At 38.9% G+C, this 14,437-nt stretch overlaps 1 protein-coding gene across 4 annotated transcripts in view; it reads right to left on the bottom strand.

Moving 5' to 3' along the window:
• Window positions 1–14,226, bottom strand: part of ldb2a (LIM domain binding 2a) — a 123,429-nt gene extending 109,203 nt beyond the window's left edge. For 2 of the 4 annotated variants that reach the window (XM_042493546.1, XM_042493547.1), the window contains exons 1-2: window positions 14,171–14,226; window positions 11,023–11,319 (exon numbers count right to left, since the gene is read on the bottom strand). In XM_042493546.1, coding sequence (XP_042349480.1) covers window positions 11,023–11,154 — 132 coding nt within the window. In that variant the 5' untranslated portion in view covers window positions 11,155–11,319; window positions 14,171–14,226. The remainder of the gene's footprint in view (window positions 1–11,022; window positions 11,320–14,170) is intronic. The other 2 variants (XM_042493543.1, XM_042493544.1) reach the window with 1 other exon arrangement.
• Between the last annotated feature and the right edge of the window lie 211 nt (window positions 14,227–14,437).

Raw genomic sequence — 14,437 nt, 5'->3', positions numbered from 1 at the left:
CCATAATTTGTAAAAACACTGGGTAGTTTGTGACTGTGCTGTTAAATTGTATGTTAATCTCTGCAGAATATATATATATATATGCATAATATGCAGTTTTTCCAAACTGGATTTACCTAAAAAAAATGGGATTGTCCTTTCTGTCTTTTTCAGTGATTTTTGTAGCTTTATAAAGAATAAAATAATACCCAGGCAAAAGCATTCAGCTAAGTTAATAGTAATGACCACAGTTATCTAAGGATAAGGTACTTTTTTCCTTTTCTGAATAACCTATCAGCCCGTCCGCTCACCTTCTAGCAGCATTATTCTTTAATTTGGTGAGGGGGGGTGCAGGCAAGGAGTTAACTAAAGGAAGCAGAAGCTAATGTGATTCAGTCCTTTCAGCGACTGGCAGCATTATGAAAATACAAAATGTTTTTGTTTTTAATGTAGGAGCTCTGAGCGACGTTTTACGGGTCCAGAAAAGCAGATGTCTGTTCATTGTCAATAAGTCTGTGAATCATAATAACAACACATATCAGAGACTCTGCTGAAATAAATAACAATGCTGTTTAGCCCATGCAGGGAAAGTAAACAACAAATGCTATAGACTAATTTAGGACTCTATTGTTTTGTTGTTTGGTGAGCAGAAAATGATCTTTGATTTAAATGTATTTGATAATTTAATGGACTCTGTTATAATCAGCACTGTATAATCAATACTTAGCAATTAATAAATCAGCTGTGAGGATTTCCTGGGTCACTAAGACCGCTTTTAACAGGAAAAAGCTTTAACATCCAACATTTAAAATACAATAAGATGCTATGATCACACCTTCTGTACATTTAACATCTTTTTAATAACTGATTAATTGATTTTAAAGCCTTTTGTTCATCAGCAAACAAACGCAATTTAACAATAGCTGCGACCACAAACCTGCATGCATTTCCCCATTTCCAACCTCCCTTTTAGCCAATAAGCATGAACACAAACACACACCTCTTCACAAACACACTTGACCTCAATGCTGAATTTCAGCCTCCTAGGACAAAAACCGCGGCCACTAAAGGGTTGGGAAATTTACGTGGACCAACTGACCGACCGACAGGCCGACAGAGCGATCTGTAGAGCAGCTGGTCGCAGCTAAAAACTCAGTCGTGACACATGAGAAGCCTTTTCAGTGATACCTGCAGTGGTTCCCTGATGGTAGATAAATCCAGCAGTAATGGTTCAGATAAGGGCAGCGTGATGTTCAACACCTTTCTGGTAATTACTCTCAGCCAGTTTCACACACGTACACTGTAAAAAATGTCTGTCTTACTAAGTATTTACGCATCATAGTGTTGTTGAAAAATGTGGGGTTTTTCCAGTTTGTTATTAAAATTCGTAGTATTATTATTAGCTTTGCATTTTATGAAAAAATATTAATTTTGCACAAATAACAACATCCTGTGAAGAAAAGCTTGGCTATAAAAATCTAACTTTGTTTCTTGTCAATCAACAAGTCATTTTTAAAGGGAAAGAGCATCATCATCACAGCATCAACACCTCATAGTGAAAGTGATTTTTTGTGTTTTTAATTGAAGCTGTATTGTAATAATTAGCTGTCATTTGTCTGTATTTGTCTGGCACATTCTTCGCCATTATTTCTTTATTTTAAATAGGGTAATTTGAACCATTCATTAATATTATTGATCATTTTGGGTTAAGTGACTTTCTTTCTGGTAAGATCATCTGGCTGTCACGATTATATTTAGCTTATATTTTATGTGGACATCTTTTCAAGTGAAGATTAGAAACTGTTATTGCTTGTGTCTGTTCAGAAGGAGATACCAAACTTTGCTGCATTCATGCAAACTAAGATTGTGAATAATGGACAGATGCCAGGGAAGCAGTGGGTAAACATCCATGCAGGACAGAGAGGACATGTTGCGTCAAAAGACACTATTTGATGCACCGGAGAAGGTGACCCTATTCTTGACATTTCAACTTAATTCTCGAAATGCAAATTTAAAAACAACAACAACAACAAAAAAAAACAGTTTTCTGTTCTGATTCATTTTTACTGATTTGGGACACTAATACTGAAAGTTTGACTTAATTCTTGAAATGCAAAAAAACCCCAAACTTCCATCCCTTATTTATTTTTTCTTATGTCTTTAACTTGCACTGAAATTTCGTCTTCATTTTCAAAGTTCAAACTTTTAAAAAATTAATAAAAAAATCCTCCCCTGATGTTTTTCCTGCCTGGGCCCAATACTCTTCATGCTTATTAAATGAGACATTAATTGAGGAAATAATCTTCAGCTAATCAATGATCAGAATCATTGTTTGCCGTTCAAACGTCTTGAGAAGCAAAAATTTCCTTTATGTGTCGTGGTGGCTCATCTTTAATCCCTCTCTGTGAACCTCGCAGCTCAGTGCCAACTTGACCTCTACATCATAAGCCTATTCATGTCAATCTGACACGTAGTGCTGATGGGAACAGATCCACTTTGCCCCTGACAGGAACAAGGGATTTTGCCATAATGAACACTCCAGTTCCTCCAGTTCCACAGTCGAGCCAACGAGTCAGGTCTGTGGGCCCATTTGAATAATGAGAATGAGACTAACTATGTGCAATAGACACAAGAATCCAATGAATGGCCTGCCAATCACTGTTACTGATTGCATGTCTATCCACTGAGGAAGAGTGTGACCATTAGACCCACTGTCAGCAGCGGCGGTTTGTGAGCGCAGCCCTGTGGGTATTATTATGGCGCCTCCATTAAAATGCTTTTGTTTTCCTTCTGTTTCACCCTCTGTGTTGTAGTTTTACTTACAGTGTTATTCTGTGTCCCCGCTCTCTTCTGCTGAATATTAATGTCTCCTATGCTAATGGCCTTACACCGGCTGAGGTCGACCAAGCTCCTCCTCTGAATGTTAATCCGCCGCCTCATTTGCATACGCTTAAGTGTCAAATTCCCCCACAAATCACCGCAGCTGCCTCTGTACGGCAGGGCCGGTGCCCCCTGAGCGACAGCACAGAAACAATGTGGTCACACCGTATGCATGGCATCAAATCCACATCAAAGCCTGTTTAGATTGCCAGGTCACAGTGGGTTCACATTGTGTAAAATGAAGGTAATGGGATAGCAGTCAGCGCGCTGCAGAAATACAGCCGGGCAGGTAATAAGTATGAATGGAGCAGGTAATAAGGTTGGGATAGAAACAGACCCCGAGTCATCACAGGAGCAGGACTGTTTAAACTGCAGCACAGTTATCAGTTCAAAGGTGAGCGCTGATCCCAGGCAAGCACGCGGGACTTGTTGTGTCGTTTGTTTGTTTTTTCGCCGTTTTATTTTCCATGTGAGTTTCTGAGAGCACGGCAGGTGAAAAGGTTGTTACCAAGAGGAAGCAGAAAACAAACCTTCAGTATGTTTTAAATGAGGGTCGCCTAAAAATAAAACTACTTGTTAACGAACCTAAAGCAGAAAACATGAGAGTACATAAGATATTTCAATCGGCTGTGAAATTTTAAAGCATTGAACCTTTAAAACATCATCAGTGTTAGTGTATAATTAATTTTTTTTTCATTTTCTTATACAGTATATCATCATCTCAACAGTAAGCTGAAACATTTAGCCAGTTTATGTATTAAAATAAAAAATATTTTTCAACCGTTTTGATAATCAACTCATCATTTAAGTTGTGTTATGAGCAAAAATACCATTAAATTCTTCTTAGCTGTGAAAGTGTGCTTAATCAGGATTATTTTGGTCAACACTGAGATCACGATTATTCAATAGGATTACTCATTGACCTTGGAAACATCATACATATATTGAACCTTTAAAAAAATGTTGTGAGTGGATTTTTATTTTTATTTTAAATATAGTTCAACAGAAAAACTGGCTGAAAGTGAATTTGGGTTTTTAGTAAGGCGGGAAAACACGTTGCTGTAAAGGAAAGAGGTGCACTGGATTTAAAACACAATACAAAATAGCATCATCGTAAAACATATCGTGGGCACATTTAAAGATTTATATCGATTATCTTCTTTAAATAATTGTTGGAAGCCAAAACCATAATTTGATTAATCACCCAAGCCTAATTTATGTAGTATTAAACTGAATATCTTTGGATTTTGGAGTGTTTGTTGGACTGTGAGAGATGAAATGATTGATGGAGAAAATAAACTAATGATTAAATGTTTGTGAAAATACTCATTAGTTTCAGCCTTAAGATCGTCATCATTATAGCAAAACTGGGAGATTCAGCTGATTATTCCTTTTTTATCCTCAAAAAATGACTGTGTGGGTCATCTGTACAAGCAATTTATTACGACACACAATTATGTTTATTGTTAGGTGGCAACTTCTCGTGGTCGTGGTAATTATGACAGAAGGGAATCAGCCAGTGAAGTGATGAAGGATAGAGAGCAACAGAGAGTAAGGAGCCAGGAGATCAGGTGGATGGATTGGTCAAACAAACTCAGGACTTTAACCTAAGAGACCACTGTTCGTGTCCCATGTGAAACAAAGAGTGAGCATTGAGTTATTTTAATATGCGTATGTACGTTTACTTACATAACATCTTTAACTTACACCATGTGCGCAACACAAGTTAAATTTACTAAAGTTACGTTACAAATGTTCTTATGGGAACCCAAGTCACGATCTTTTCCTAAACCTAATGACCAGGCTGAACAGAATACTTCAAAGCTTCAGTCATGCCTTTGTAATCAACTTCCTCAGCTTCCTTTTTTCAACACTAAAATCGTGGAGATAACTGAAAAGAGGCGGCAAGACTCAGACACGAAGGACGTCAGTGTCAATATTAAATTGGCAGTCCTACAAGGAAAAGGAACAGGTGAGACAAAGCATGGACGGTTATATATTGTTGACCACTTTAATGACGCACTTGCGTTGCATCGATAATGAGGCCCTGCAGATCTGTAGGGTTCGAAGTTATTAATAACTCACAGAAACAAAGCTGTAATAGTCCACCTTCCACCTTCTCCTGCCTCTCTCTATCACTCTCTCTCTTACACAAGGCAGGTTTCCATTAACTCTTAATTTGCACAAATTGAAACTGCAAACATAAAATACGCCTACACGTCTATTCCGTAAAAAAAATTTCGCTAAAAATGTTTTTATGCTCTCATTAGGTAGTATTTCAGGCGATCTGAAAAAGCCATATTTCGTAAACCTGCAATGGAAATTTTTTTTTTCTTCTATAAGTCACATGATGTACAACAAAGACTCAAAGAGTTTCTGCAAGAGGTGTTATTGCATCCCATAACCGTACTGCTAAAGACTGCTCGGGTGTGGGTTGTTGATGAGCATGTATGAATATGACTGATGGCTTCCCTCATAATTATTACTGAAGCTTTGAAGCCCCTAAAATAGTATTCTGGGCAGCACTTATAATCAAGTAACATTCATTTTGTTGCCTGAATCCTAACCAAAAAAAAAAAAAAAAATCAATGGTTTCAAAATGTGTACAAAGTACAAGTAAAATGTATGTGTAAAGAAGTATGTGTGCCTGTTGCTGATACTCTCCATTGGTCATATATGTAACTCAAACAACCTCCTCTGTTTATAAATGAAGACGTGTCGGATTCTTCAAATACTCAACTACTTTGATTAAACATTAATACAATTCTTTAAAGCAAAAACTCCAACTATGATCTGGTACCAGTTTCTCCAATGTGAAGATTTGCTGGACACACCTTGCACGCAAAGAAATTGGGATCAACCTTTTTCAGTAATGTGTGAAATGTTATTGACCAGATGCTTAACTGATAGATAAGTAGAGAACATAGATCAATGGATAATAAAAATAATCATTAGTCGCAGCCCTATACCTCGCTACAGCTCTCTCCACCTACACAGATATCTCATAGCTCAAAGCAAACACTTTATGTTTTTTTCTTTCCGGGGGTTGCAGGAAACAGACATATACTGTATATGAGAGGATGTGTACACCTAAAAGTAAACTTCAAAACACCATGAAACAGCCTCTCTAATGCACGAACAACACCGAAGTTGAGTCTTAACTGTCTTTAATGGCACAAGAGCATCCAGTGGTGGATTTTTCCTGGTATAGTTAATTTCTCCAGCTTTTAAAACGATTCAGGAGACACCGAAAACACTGTCGACTAAAGGTTCCAGTCCGAGCAACAATACTGTGTAAGTGCAAGGTATTAAATCAAAAGAATAAAACCAGAATAACACAAACGTGTCTAATTCTAACAACCTGATATTTCACTCCCGGAGGATTCACGGCTATAGATGTCACTTATACTCGTACAGACTATAGCTTCCTCTGGAGGTAAGTAAGTCTCCTCCACGTGTCAGGTCCCGCCAGTGCGAGCGGCAGTTGCACCACCAGCCAAGCAAATTCAAAAGCACACTCATGAATAAGACAAATGGAAGAATTTTCAACAGAAGAGTGACTTCAGTCGACTCCTTCAACACTTTTCTAAAAAGGTGGTGTCATACTGAGGCTTAGTCAGTTCCCCCGTTTAAAAACTACTCACAGCGACGGGAAGGCAAACTACAGTGAGTCATTCTGCTTCGACGGCCTGCCAGCAAGCACGATGTTAAGTACGCTCGGAGCCATTCTTATCCCTAACAATGGCAGTCCTTTCACAATGTTAAGCATCTTTACTTGGGTGATAATTCTGACAAGGCGGCTATTCGCAAAGCTTGAAATCATTTTGACTGGATCAACAAAATAAAGCAACAAACTGCAGTCACAGAAAAGCTTTAATATGTGTCTTCACACTAAAACCCAACAGAAGAATTCCCTATTATGCGTTCTTTGGATCGGTTTAACATGCTTTCTGTCATCTACTGTATGTGTACTGTACATTTTTGAACAAGAATAAAAGCTCCTGCTCATAATGCACGTAATGACTGACCAGTCCCGTCTTTAATACATATGTGATGTTGTTTAATTACCTTGATACTGCATGACCTTTTGTAATTGTCTGAGAACTGCCAATAAATATGATTTCACACTGATATATTTCAGAAAACGATGCATTATCTCTGGGTCAGCCGTGAAATATGTCTATGTTAAACATAATGGATTTTAACTGCTGCCAGTGTGGACGGTCCTTCATGGGCAGCACTTGTGAAAACACAATAACATTTCAAGTTTGTTACATTTTCCAAATGTTGTTTTCTGAAACGTTTTTGTGTTTTCTGAAATGTGGTGTTTTTTGAAATCTGAAACGTCACTGTCACTTGTGAAATTATTTGTTTTATGAAATGTCATCGTGTTTTCTGAAACGCTGTTGCATTTTGACCCTCATGACCACCATACAAAAGAGTTCATGATAACAATATTAACACGATAAAGCGAGATCGGAAATAAACAGAAGAGGCGCTGGATTATTAACACGATCTCATCATATATTTATCATTAACATAATATCAGTATTTCATTTCACACAGTTATCATCAACACCTGTATATTGCAACGCCTCTGTGCAGCACTACCCTCCCAAATCCCAAATAAGTCTATTCTGAGATACGAGGAGTTCTAGTTTAACCATCAGACGTCTTACAGCAGGATACGCTGCTCTGCATGAATAAGCAGCATCACATTGCGGTAGGGTTGCAGCGGTATACCGGTTTCAAGATATACTGTGGTAAGAAAATTAAACCATTATCATACAATGTACATTTGTTTATCTAAGAAATGCCGCCAGACGGAGAATCTCACCTGTACTTCGCCTTTCCTCCTCAACTGCCTGGCAGATATTTTAAAAGATACTTCTATTAACAAAAGTGGTTTCAAGTTTTAATAAAATTAAGCTTGTTTAATGAAAAAAAAGCTCTCTGTTTTCATTCCTTTAAGGGTCACTATAACTGATTATGACAGTGATCAAATACTGCATGCCCTGATATTTTTGGAGACTGTAATCATACTGTAAAAAATCCAATACTGCTGAAATATTACTATAATAAATTTTCACTGTGTTTGATTTTTTAAAAATCAAATAAATATACATTCACTAACGCTTGTCAATATGACATTTAAAATTTGAAATATTTCCTTATTTGGTGCAATGATGATTTATGCTCATTTTTGTGCCACTTCATCACTTTTCTACATAGTTTAAAAAGAGAAAGAAAAGAGAAAAATATTTGCAGGAAATTAATTACAATGATTTTGCAATGATTGTTATTTTCACATAAACAGCAGTGAGCGAGTAAAGCCAGTGTCAACAAAACACAACAGCAAAGATCGTCATGTGTTTTCAAAACCGAGTTAATCAAACTTCCATCAGTTCACTGCCAGCCGTTCACATCAAACACAGAAGAATATGGATCTGCAAAAGCTGCAAGCAACAAAACCTTGATGAAATATTCAAGAAACTATCAACCACGACAATTCAACTATTTTCTTGTAATGGAATCCAGATTTTTTGAACATTTCAAACTTCCTGTTTTGTAACATCATCATCCTGACCCGGCGCTGATACTGACACACTATTGTTCCTGAATGTGAGCTGAATGTTAAAGCACAGGAGGCGGACTGAGCGGCAGAATGACCCCTTCAGGCACGCATCATCATTAAGGGACCAGCAGCAGCTGACCCCGCTTTACAGGAAGTAAACATGAAGCATACACAATATTTTCACACAACATCTATCTCTGTTTCGTTAGAGTGAAACAACTACACAGAACTCTGTGAAGGCAGATTTATGTTACAATTATTCTACAATTTCCTCAAATATTTTTTCACATGCAATACGTTTCAGTAAATTGATGGCTGCAGTTTTGCATCCACGAGGATAATTGCTATATAATTTTGTTAAAAGCCTGAACCGAGCTGTATGGCACATCTGGATGCAAACAAACCCCCCAAAAAACCCTTGATGCATTTATTTCCCGCTATAGGACACTACTTCCTCCACGTTACATCCACCACCTGCATTTTAATCAAACAATAACCACATCGCGAAAGAGAAGATGTATTATACACTCCTGCCGCTGAGGAAAAAAGACGAGGAGGGGATGAAGATGCTATGAGCACCAACGGGAACAAAAAAAACTAATTATATTATTATGCAATTATATAATTTAGTCTGAGGAGATGAAGGTAATGGTTTAAACTGATGTGTGTTTGTGTGCCCAAATCATGAGCTGTATATACACACATGCACATGTCCTGTCGTGTGTGTGCACATGTACGCACACGAGCATGCATGTGAGTTTGTGCATGTGTGTGTGGTGATTGCACTTGGTTTTCTTGGTGCATGTGTGGTACAGGGAGTTGAGGTCCACTGGGGCTTGGACCACTCCGTATGAATAATGCATCAGACCGGGCCGTTGCATCTCAGCAACATTGCCTTGGTCTGCTTAAAGTTGCAAGTTCCTCTTTAGGAAAGTCAGCATCATTCTGCGAGCTGCTGCTGCAGTAACTCAGCTGGAGACTGCATGCCTCTAAAAACCAGATTTCTAAAATGACTGCAACAATTTCATATCCAATTATTTCATTAGGATACATTTATTCAAAACAGCTCAGTTTGTAATGTCACAGCAGGAATCAAATTCCAGCCTTAAAGCTTCCGACAGCAACCAGAAGTCACATTATGTAAACAATTTGATGTTTGGAGCTTAAACTATTATTGACTAGTCTATTCATAGAGAATCAAGTTGAAAATGGTTCATGTTAAAGTGATTTTATTCAGTACAAATGGCCAAATTCACTAGCTCCAGCTTCTCAGTTGTGAATATTTTCTGATTTTCTTTTTATTCTGCGATGATAAAGTTGATATATTTTGGTTTTGGACTTTTGGTCTGACAAAGAGAGACATTTTTAAGAGATCACCATGCACAGTTTTTGCTGACATTCTATGCATCTCATGATTAATTAACACATTAGGAACAACTGCTAGATTAATGCATAATGAAAATAGTCCTTAGCTGCATCCCTGACATTTACAGTTAAAAAACTGAACAGTTAGGCTGCTAAAATGTGCTTTTTATTGCATTTTGCAGCTTTCCATTCCCCTAAAGATGCCTCTCGAGGAGAACTTGACATGTTGGATGAACTTTTTATCTGCAGATTTACACATTTGAGATCACAGAACAGATGCTGAAGACAGATGCTTGCTATATAATTCACATTGGGATCACCAAAGGTTTAGTCTGAATGACACTGTGTACGCCACACGCACTGAGCGCACCGACTAGTTGAAGCATCAGGAAAACTGACATGAAATTAATTCACCCCTCCTGCAATTATATTATGATGGTCTTACTTTGCAATCAGATGGCTCACTTTCATGGAGAGAACTTCATCCACAGAAACAGTGATGAAACCTGGGATGCATTATTTTGCAGTTATACCACACAAGGACATGGGCAAACTCTCTACACTGAAATGGGTCTTGAGTCAGTTTTTAATATGCAAATATAAATGTAAATGTATGCAAATAAATTAAATGCACGTGAAAAGGCTACTTTGCCTCAGTCTATGCAGCCTAGTTAGACTTGGTTAGCCTTTTAGACATTCAAACTGTGTTGTTTATTAATAACTTTCTGTATTGATGTAACACTGCAAAAAAAGTGTTAATTTTAGTGTAATGAGTTTTAAAATCTCGATTAAAATCTTTAAATGTCATGTTTGCGGTGTAGTTCCACTTGATTTTGAAATACTTCAGGTGGAGATCACATCAGACTAGATGACACTTACATTTTAAACAACTTAATTGGCCACGTGAACGCATCTTTTTCCACATATCATGCTGATTTCCGTAAAAACAGAGACTTTAGATGATGATATTTCTTGCAGCGTTTAGTCTGCACACCGGAGCCTGTTTACTTTCACCTCAGGAATGTTTGGCACTTTGGCATCACATCCACACCTCCAGATTGACAGACCTTAATACCGACCTGAGCCCCTCTTTCTCCCCAAGCCTCCAGCCCTTAAATCCCTTCTATTCCTACCCGCTCCGGACCCCCACAGCCCGGCTACCCTCCCACACCGGTACCGCAACCTAAACGGGACCGTGCAGCGGCTCCCTCCGCTCGGCTCACCTCTGTGCGCGCCTGCAGCCGCTTGTTCATCTCGTAGATCCGATACTCGGGCTGGACCATGTAGGGCGAGTGTCTCCTGTAGAAGGGTCCGAACGGAGACGAGTAGAACGGGTCGTGGGTTGGGTTGGACATGGTGGCTCCTGGCGAGGCGCACGGCGCGATTTCAACATCCAGCGGGCACAGCAGCGCACATTGGAGTGCGATGCTCTCCGAAGACCCCCAGTAGGAAGCAGCCGCTGTCGAGGCTGAGCTGCACTCTGCAAGTTGGCCTGCCTAGTTCGCTGCTATAGCGTGGTGCTGGAGGAGGAAGAGGAGGAGGAGGAGGAGGGAGGAGAGGAGGGGGAGGAACAGGGGAGGGGGGGTTAGAATTGAAGGGGGAGGAGGGAAGTCGTTTCCTGTTCCCTCAAGACTTACACTCAGTTTTGCACTCTTGCAAAGTTCAAGATCTCTGTGTGCATGTGTGTTTCTTTGTGTGTTGTCTGTTCTTAAGGGATGCATTTTTTTTTGTTTACATTAGTCAAACTTTTTTTTAAAAATGTAATCGCGACTAATAGCATTTTTAATCACATTTTTAATTCCATTATTTTGCATTTCAAAACAGTTTTAGGTCCACATTGACCAAGTAACGTCATTCTTTCCAGATTTTCTTGATTAGGAATCACATGAAAGCAAGAAACTGCATGGGATGAGTTTAAGTGAGTTTGTCAGTAAAGGGGAGAGTCATGGGTACCCAGAGTGCTCCAGGGATGACGTTTTCTGTGGGCCAACCAGGAAACTAATGTCGCTCTGGTTCCCTAATCAAGAAGCCTATGAGATTTTTCCATTCATTCCATTTCGGATTAATCTTAACATATTAACACCACTTTCAGGATTTTTGAAGCCTAAATGCAATCCCCAGAGGTAAAAAGCTCATGTTAGGCTATAACAAACTACACTATGGTCGCGTCGCCACCGCTAAGGCTGGCAGTGTTCGGCTTGATGACATTCTGTAGTCTCACTTAGCTACTTGTTGGCAACCGTCTTTTTTAAGACACATAAAAGCTTCAGTGTTCACCAGTGGGGTATTTACTGATGTATTTTGTGTCAGGAAAACAAAATGTGAAAGTCTCTTTAGCTTGTGTTTACCACAGACCTTATTTAATGCCTCTGACCAAAAACTGATTAAAAAAATCCAATGACTTTAAGGCGAGGGACCCAGAGGTGCTAAAATGGGTAACGGGTATCCGAGTTTTAGGAGTCATTACTGGGGTTCTCTATATAATCCATTTTCATTCAGATATCTTGAGGTCAGAGGTCAAGGGACCCCTGTGAAATGGCCATGCCATTTTCTGCAGCTAACATGAAATGGCTGGTACCACTGCATTCCTTAGCTCCCGAGCGTAATAAAAAAAAAACACACATAATCTTCGGACCTTTGTTAACACTGACAGCCCTAGTGTACATGTATTTATACTGTAAAGTATAAAGTATTTGACTTAACACAAAGTGTTCACATTGTTTCATAAAGTATGACACCAAAAAAATAATCTGGAAGAATCAAAATCAGTATTTTGTAAATTTTGTGAAACATGAACTTGCTATAAAGGACTGATCACCAGCCACCAGCCAAATGCTGGTAAAATATGCAAGTGGCTGATAAATTTGCTTCATTGACCTGCAAAAAAAAACCCCAATAGTAATCTATTAAGTGGCTCATATATTTTGGAATCCACTAGCTGCAGTGGCAGCTGGACAAAAAAGTTAATTTCCAGCCCTCTTGATCATTATAACAAAGTAGTGTTCATATGAGTTCAGATGCATGAAGCAATTCACACAGATCGCCTGATCTGAATAATGACACTGTCTGTCATATGCGCTTTTCCCAGCCAAATTAGCAAATATACACAGTTTTTTTGAAAATGCAAAAATCCACTAAAAATAAGCATAACACTCTTTTCCCATTGCAAGTACACCAGAACAGTGTACACGGCTCTGTGAGTGTGTCGTTTTACTGGTGTCACGTCTGACGTCATGGAAAACAGGTTAACAAACACTAGAAAGCAACATGGAGGCCAGTCAAAATGTTATAGTGGTTACTTCTTTTTTATATATTTACTTATTCGAAATTTCTTTCAAACTTGGTGCGGGATAATTTGGATCGATGATGAAGCGCTGCTTTGGCGGAGATGTGTGGTATTTTCTGGTTGTTGGGGCTAACCCATCTGTTGTGTTTCCATTACTGTGGGTGGAGGATGATCTGAGCTGGAGTCGATAAATACCCGTAGCCACAGAGTCATTTGACCTGGGAGTGAATGCTAATTGTAATGTTTTCCATTAAATGCAAAAAAGCCAGATGTTAGCGGGGTTAGTGGATATTTGTGCAGTGGGAAAGGGGCAATAGGTTTAGTTTTTGAGGTGAGGGGAAGGGGAGGGCACAGGGGACACGTCAATAATTAGAACATGTGCATTTGTCCCCCCAATAAATCCAGAAAGTAGTGAAGGACTTTAATTTTGATATAATTAAAGACATTCTCACCAGAAACTGTTGCATAAAAATACAGCAGAATGCAGGAAATTAAGTGTTTGATGCTAAGATTTTTCTGGTAAAGGAGCCCTCAGACCCCCCCCCCAAATGTTGCAACAAACCTTGTGCCCAGGCTTTCTGTGGCATATCAGAACCATTTGGTAGGCTGTTTAAGAAAATGAGTTGCCGTAATAATCACAGATATTGTTTTTGGTCTTATTTGACTCCTGTGTGCACAGTTAAATCCTGAATAAAGAGGAGATTTGAGAATCCATTTCAAATCATGGGCAAATATTTTCAGTGTTATCAGCATTCAGAGATATTAGTATTCTTGAAGAAAGCTGGAGAGCAATGGGAAAAAAGTTAATTTCACAATTTTGAAAGAAAAAGTATAAAAATGTGTTTGTCTTAAAAAAAGAAAATATTTAAAAATAAATTGTCAACTCATTTTGGCTGAATCTTATAAAAATCTGGTTCAGTATTCCTCCTGTTGGTCCATGCTATATGTCTAAACTCTAAGAGTTAACAGGGCTGAACACCGCAGCTGCACTCGTAAACAGTCCATTTCATGTGTAGCATGATTTCATAATACTGTATTGATCGAGTTGCCTGCAGTCAATGCTGCTAATGACAGAGTCTTAGTACCTGGCTAGTTATGCACCAAGTGGCATAATTTGTGATTAAAGGAAGGTAGAGAGGGAATACTGGCTGCCCTGTCTGCTGCAGCGGAGAGTCTGCAGTCCACAGTGAGAGGGGATGACATGCAGCAAAGGGCCGAGGCTGGAATCGAACCCACGGCCGCTGCGGTGATGACACAGCCTCTAAACATGGGGCACCTGCTCCATCCACTGAGCGCCCCATCACTGTTAATGTTGACAACAAAAACACATATCAGATTTATCATTTAATTTA

Source organism: Plectropomus leopardus, chromosome 9 (genome assembly GCF_008729295.1).
Source record: "Plectropomus leopardus isolate mb chromosome 9, YSFRI_Pleo_2.0, whole genome shotgun sequence".
Lineage (NCBI taxonomy): Eukaryota > Metazoa > Chordata > Actinopteri > Perciformes > Serranidae > Plectropomus > Plectropomus leopardus.
The sequence above is the reverse complement of the archived record's forward strand: the minus strand, read 5'-3'. Positions and strand labels throughout refer to the sequence as shown.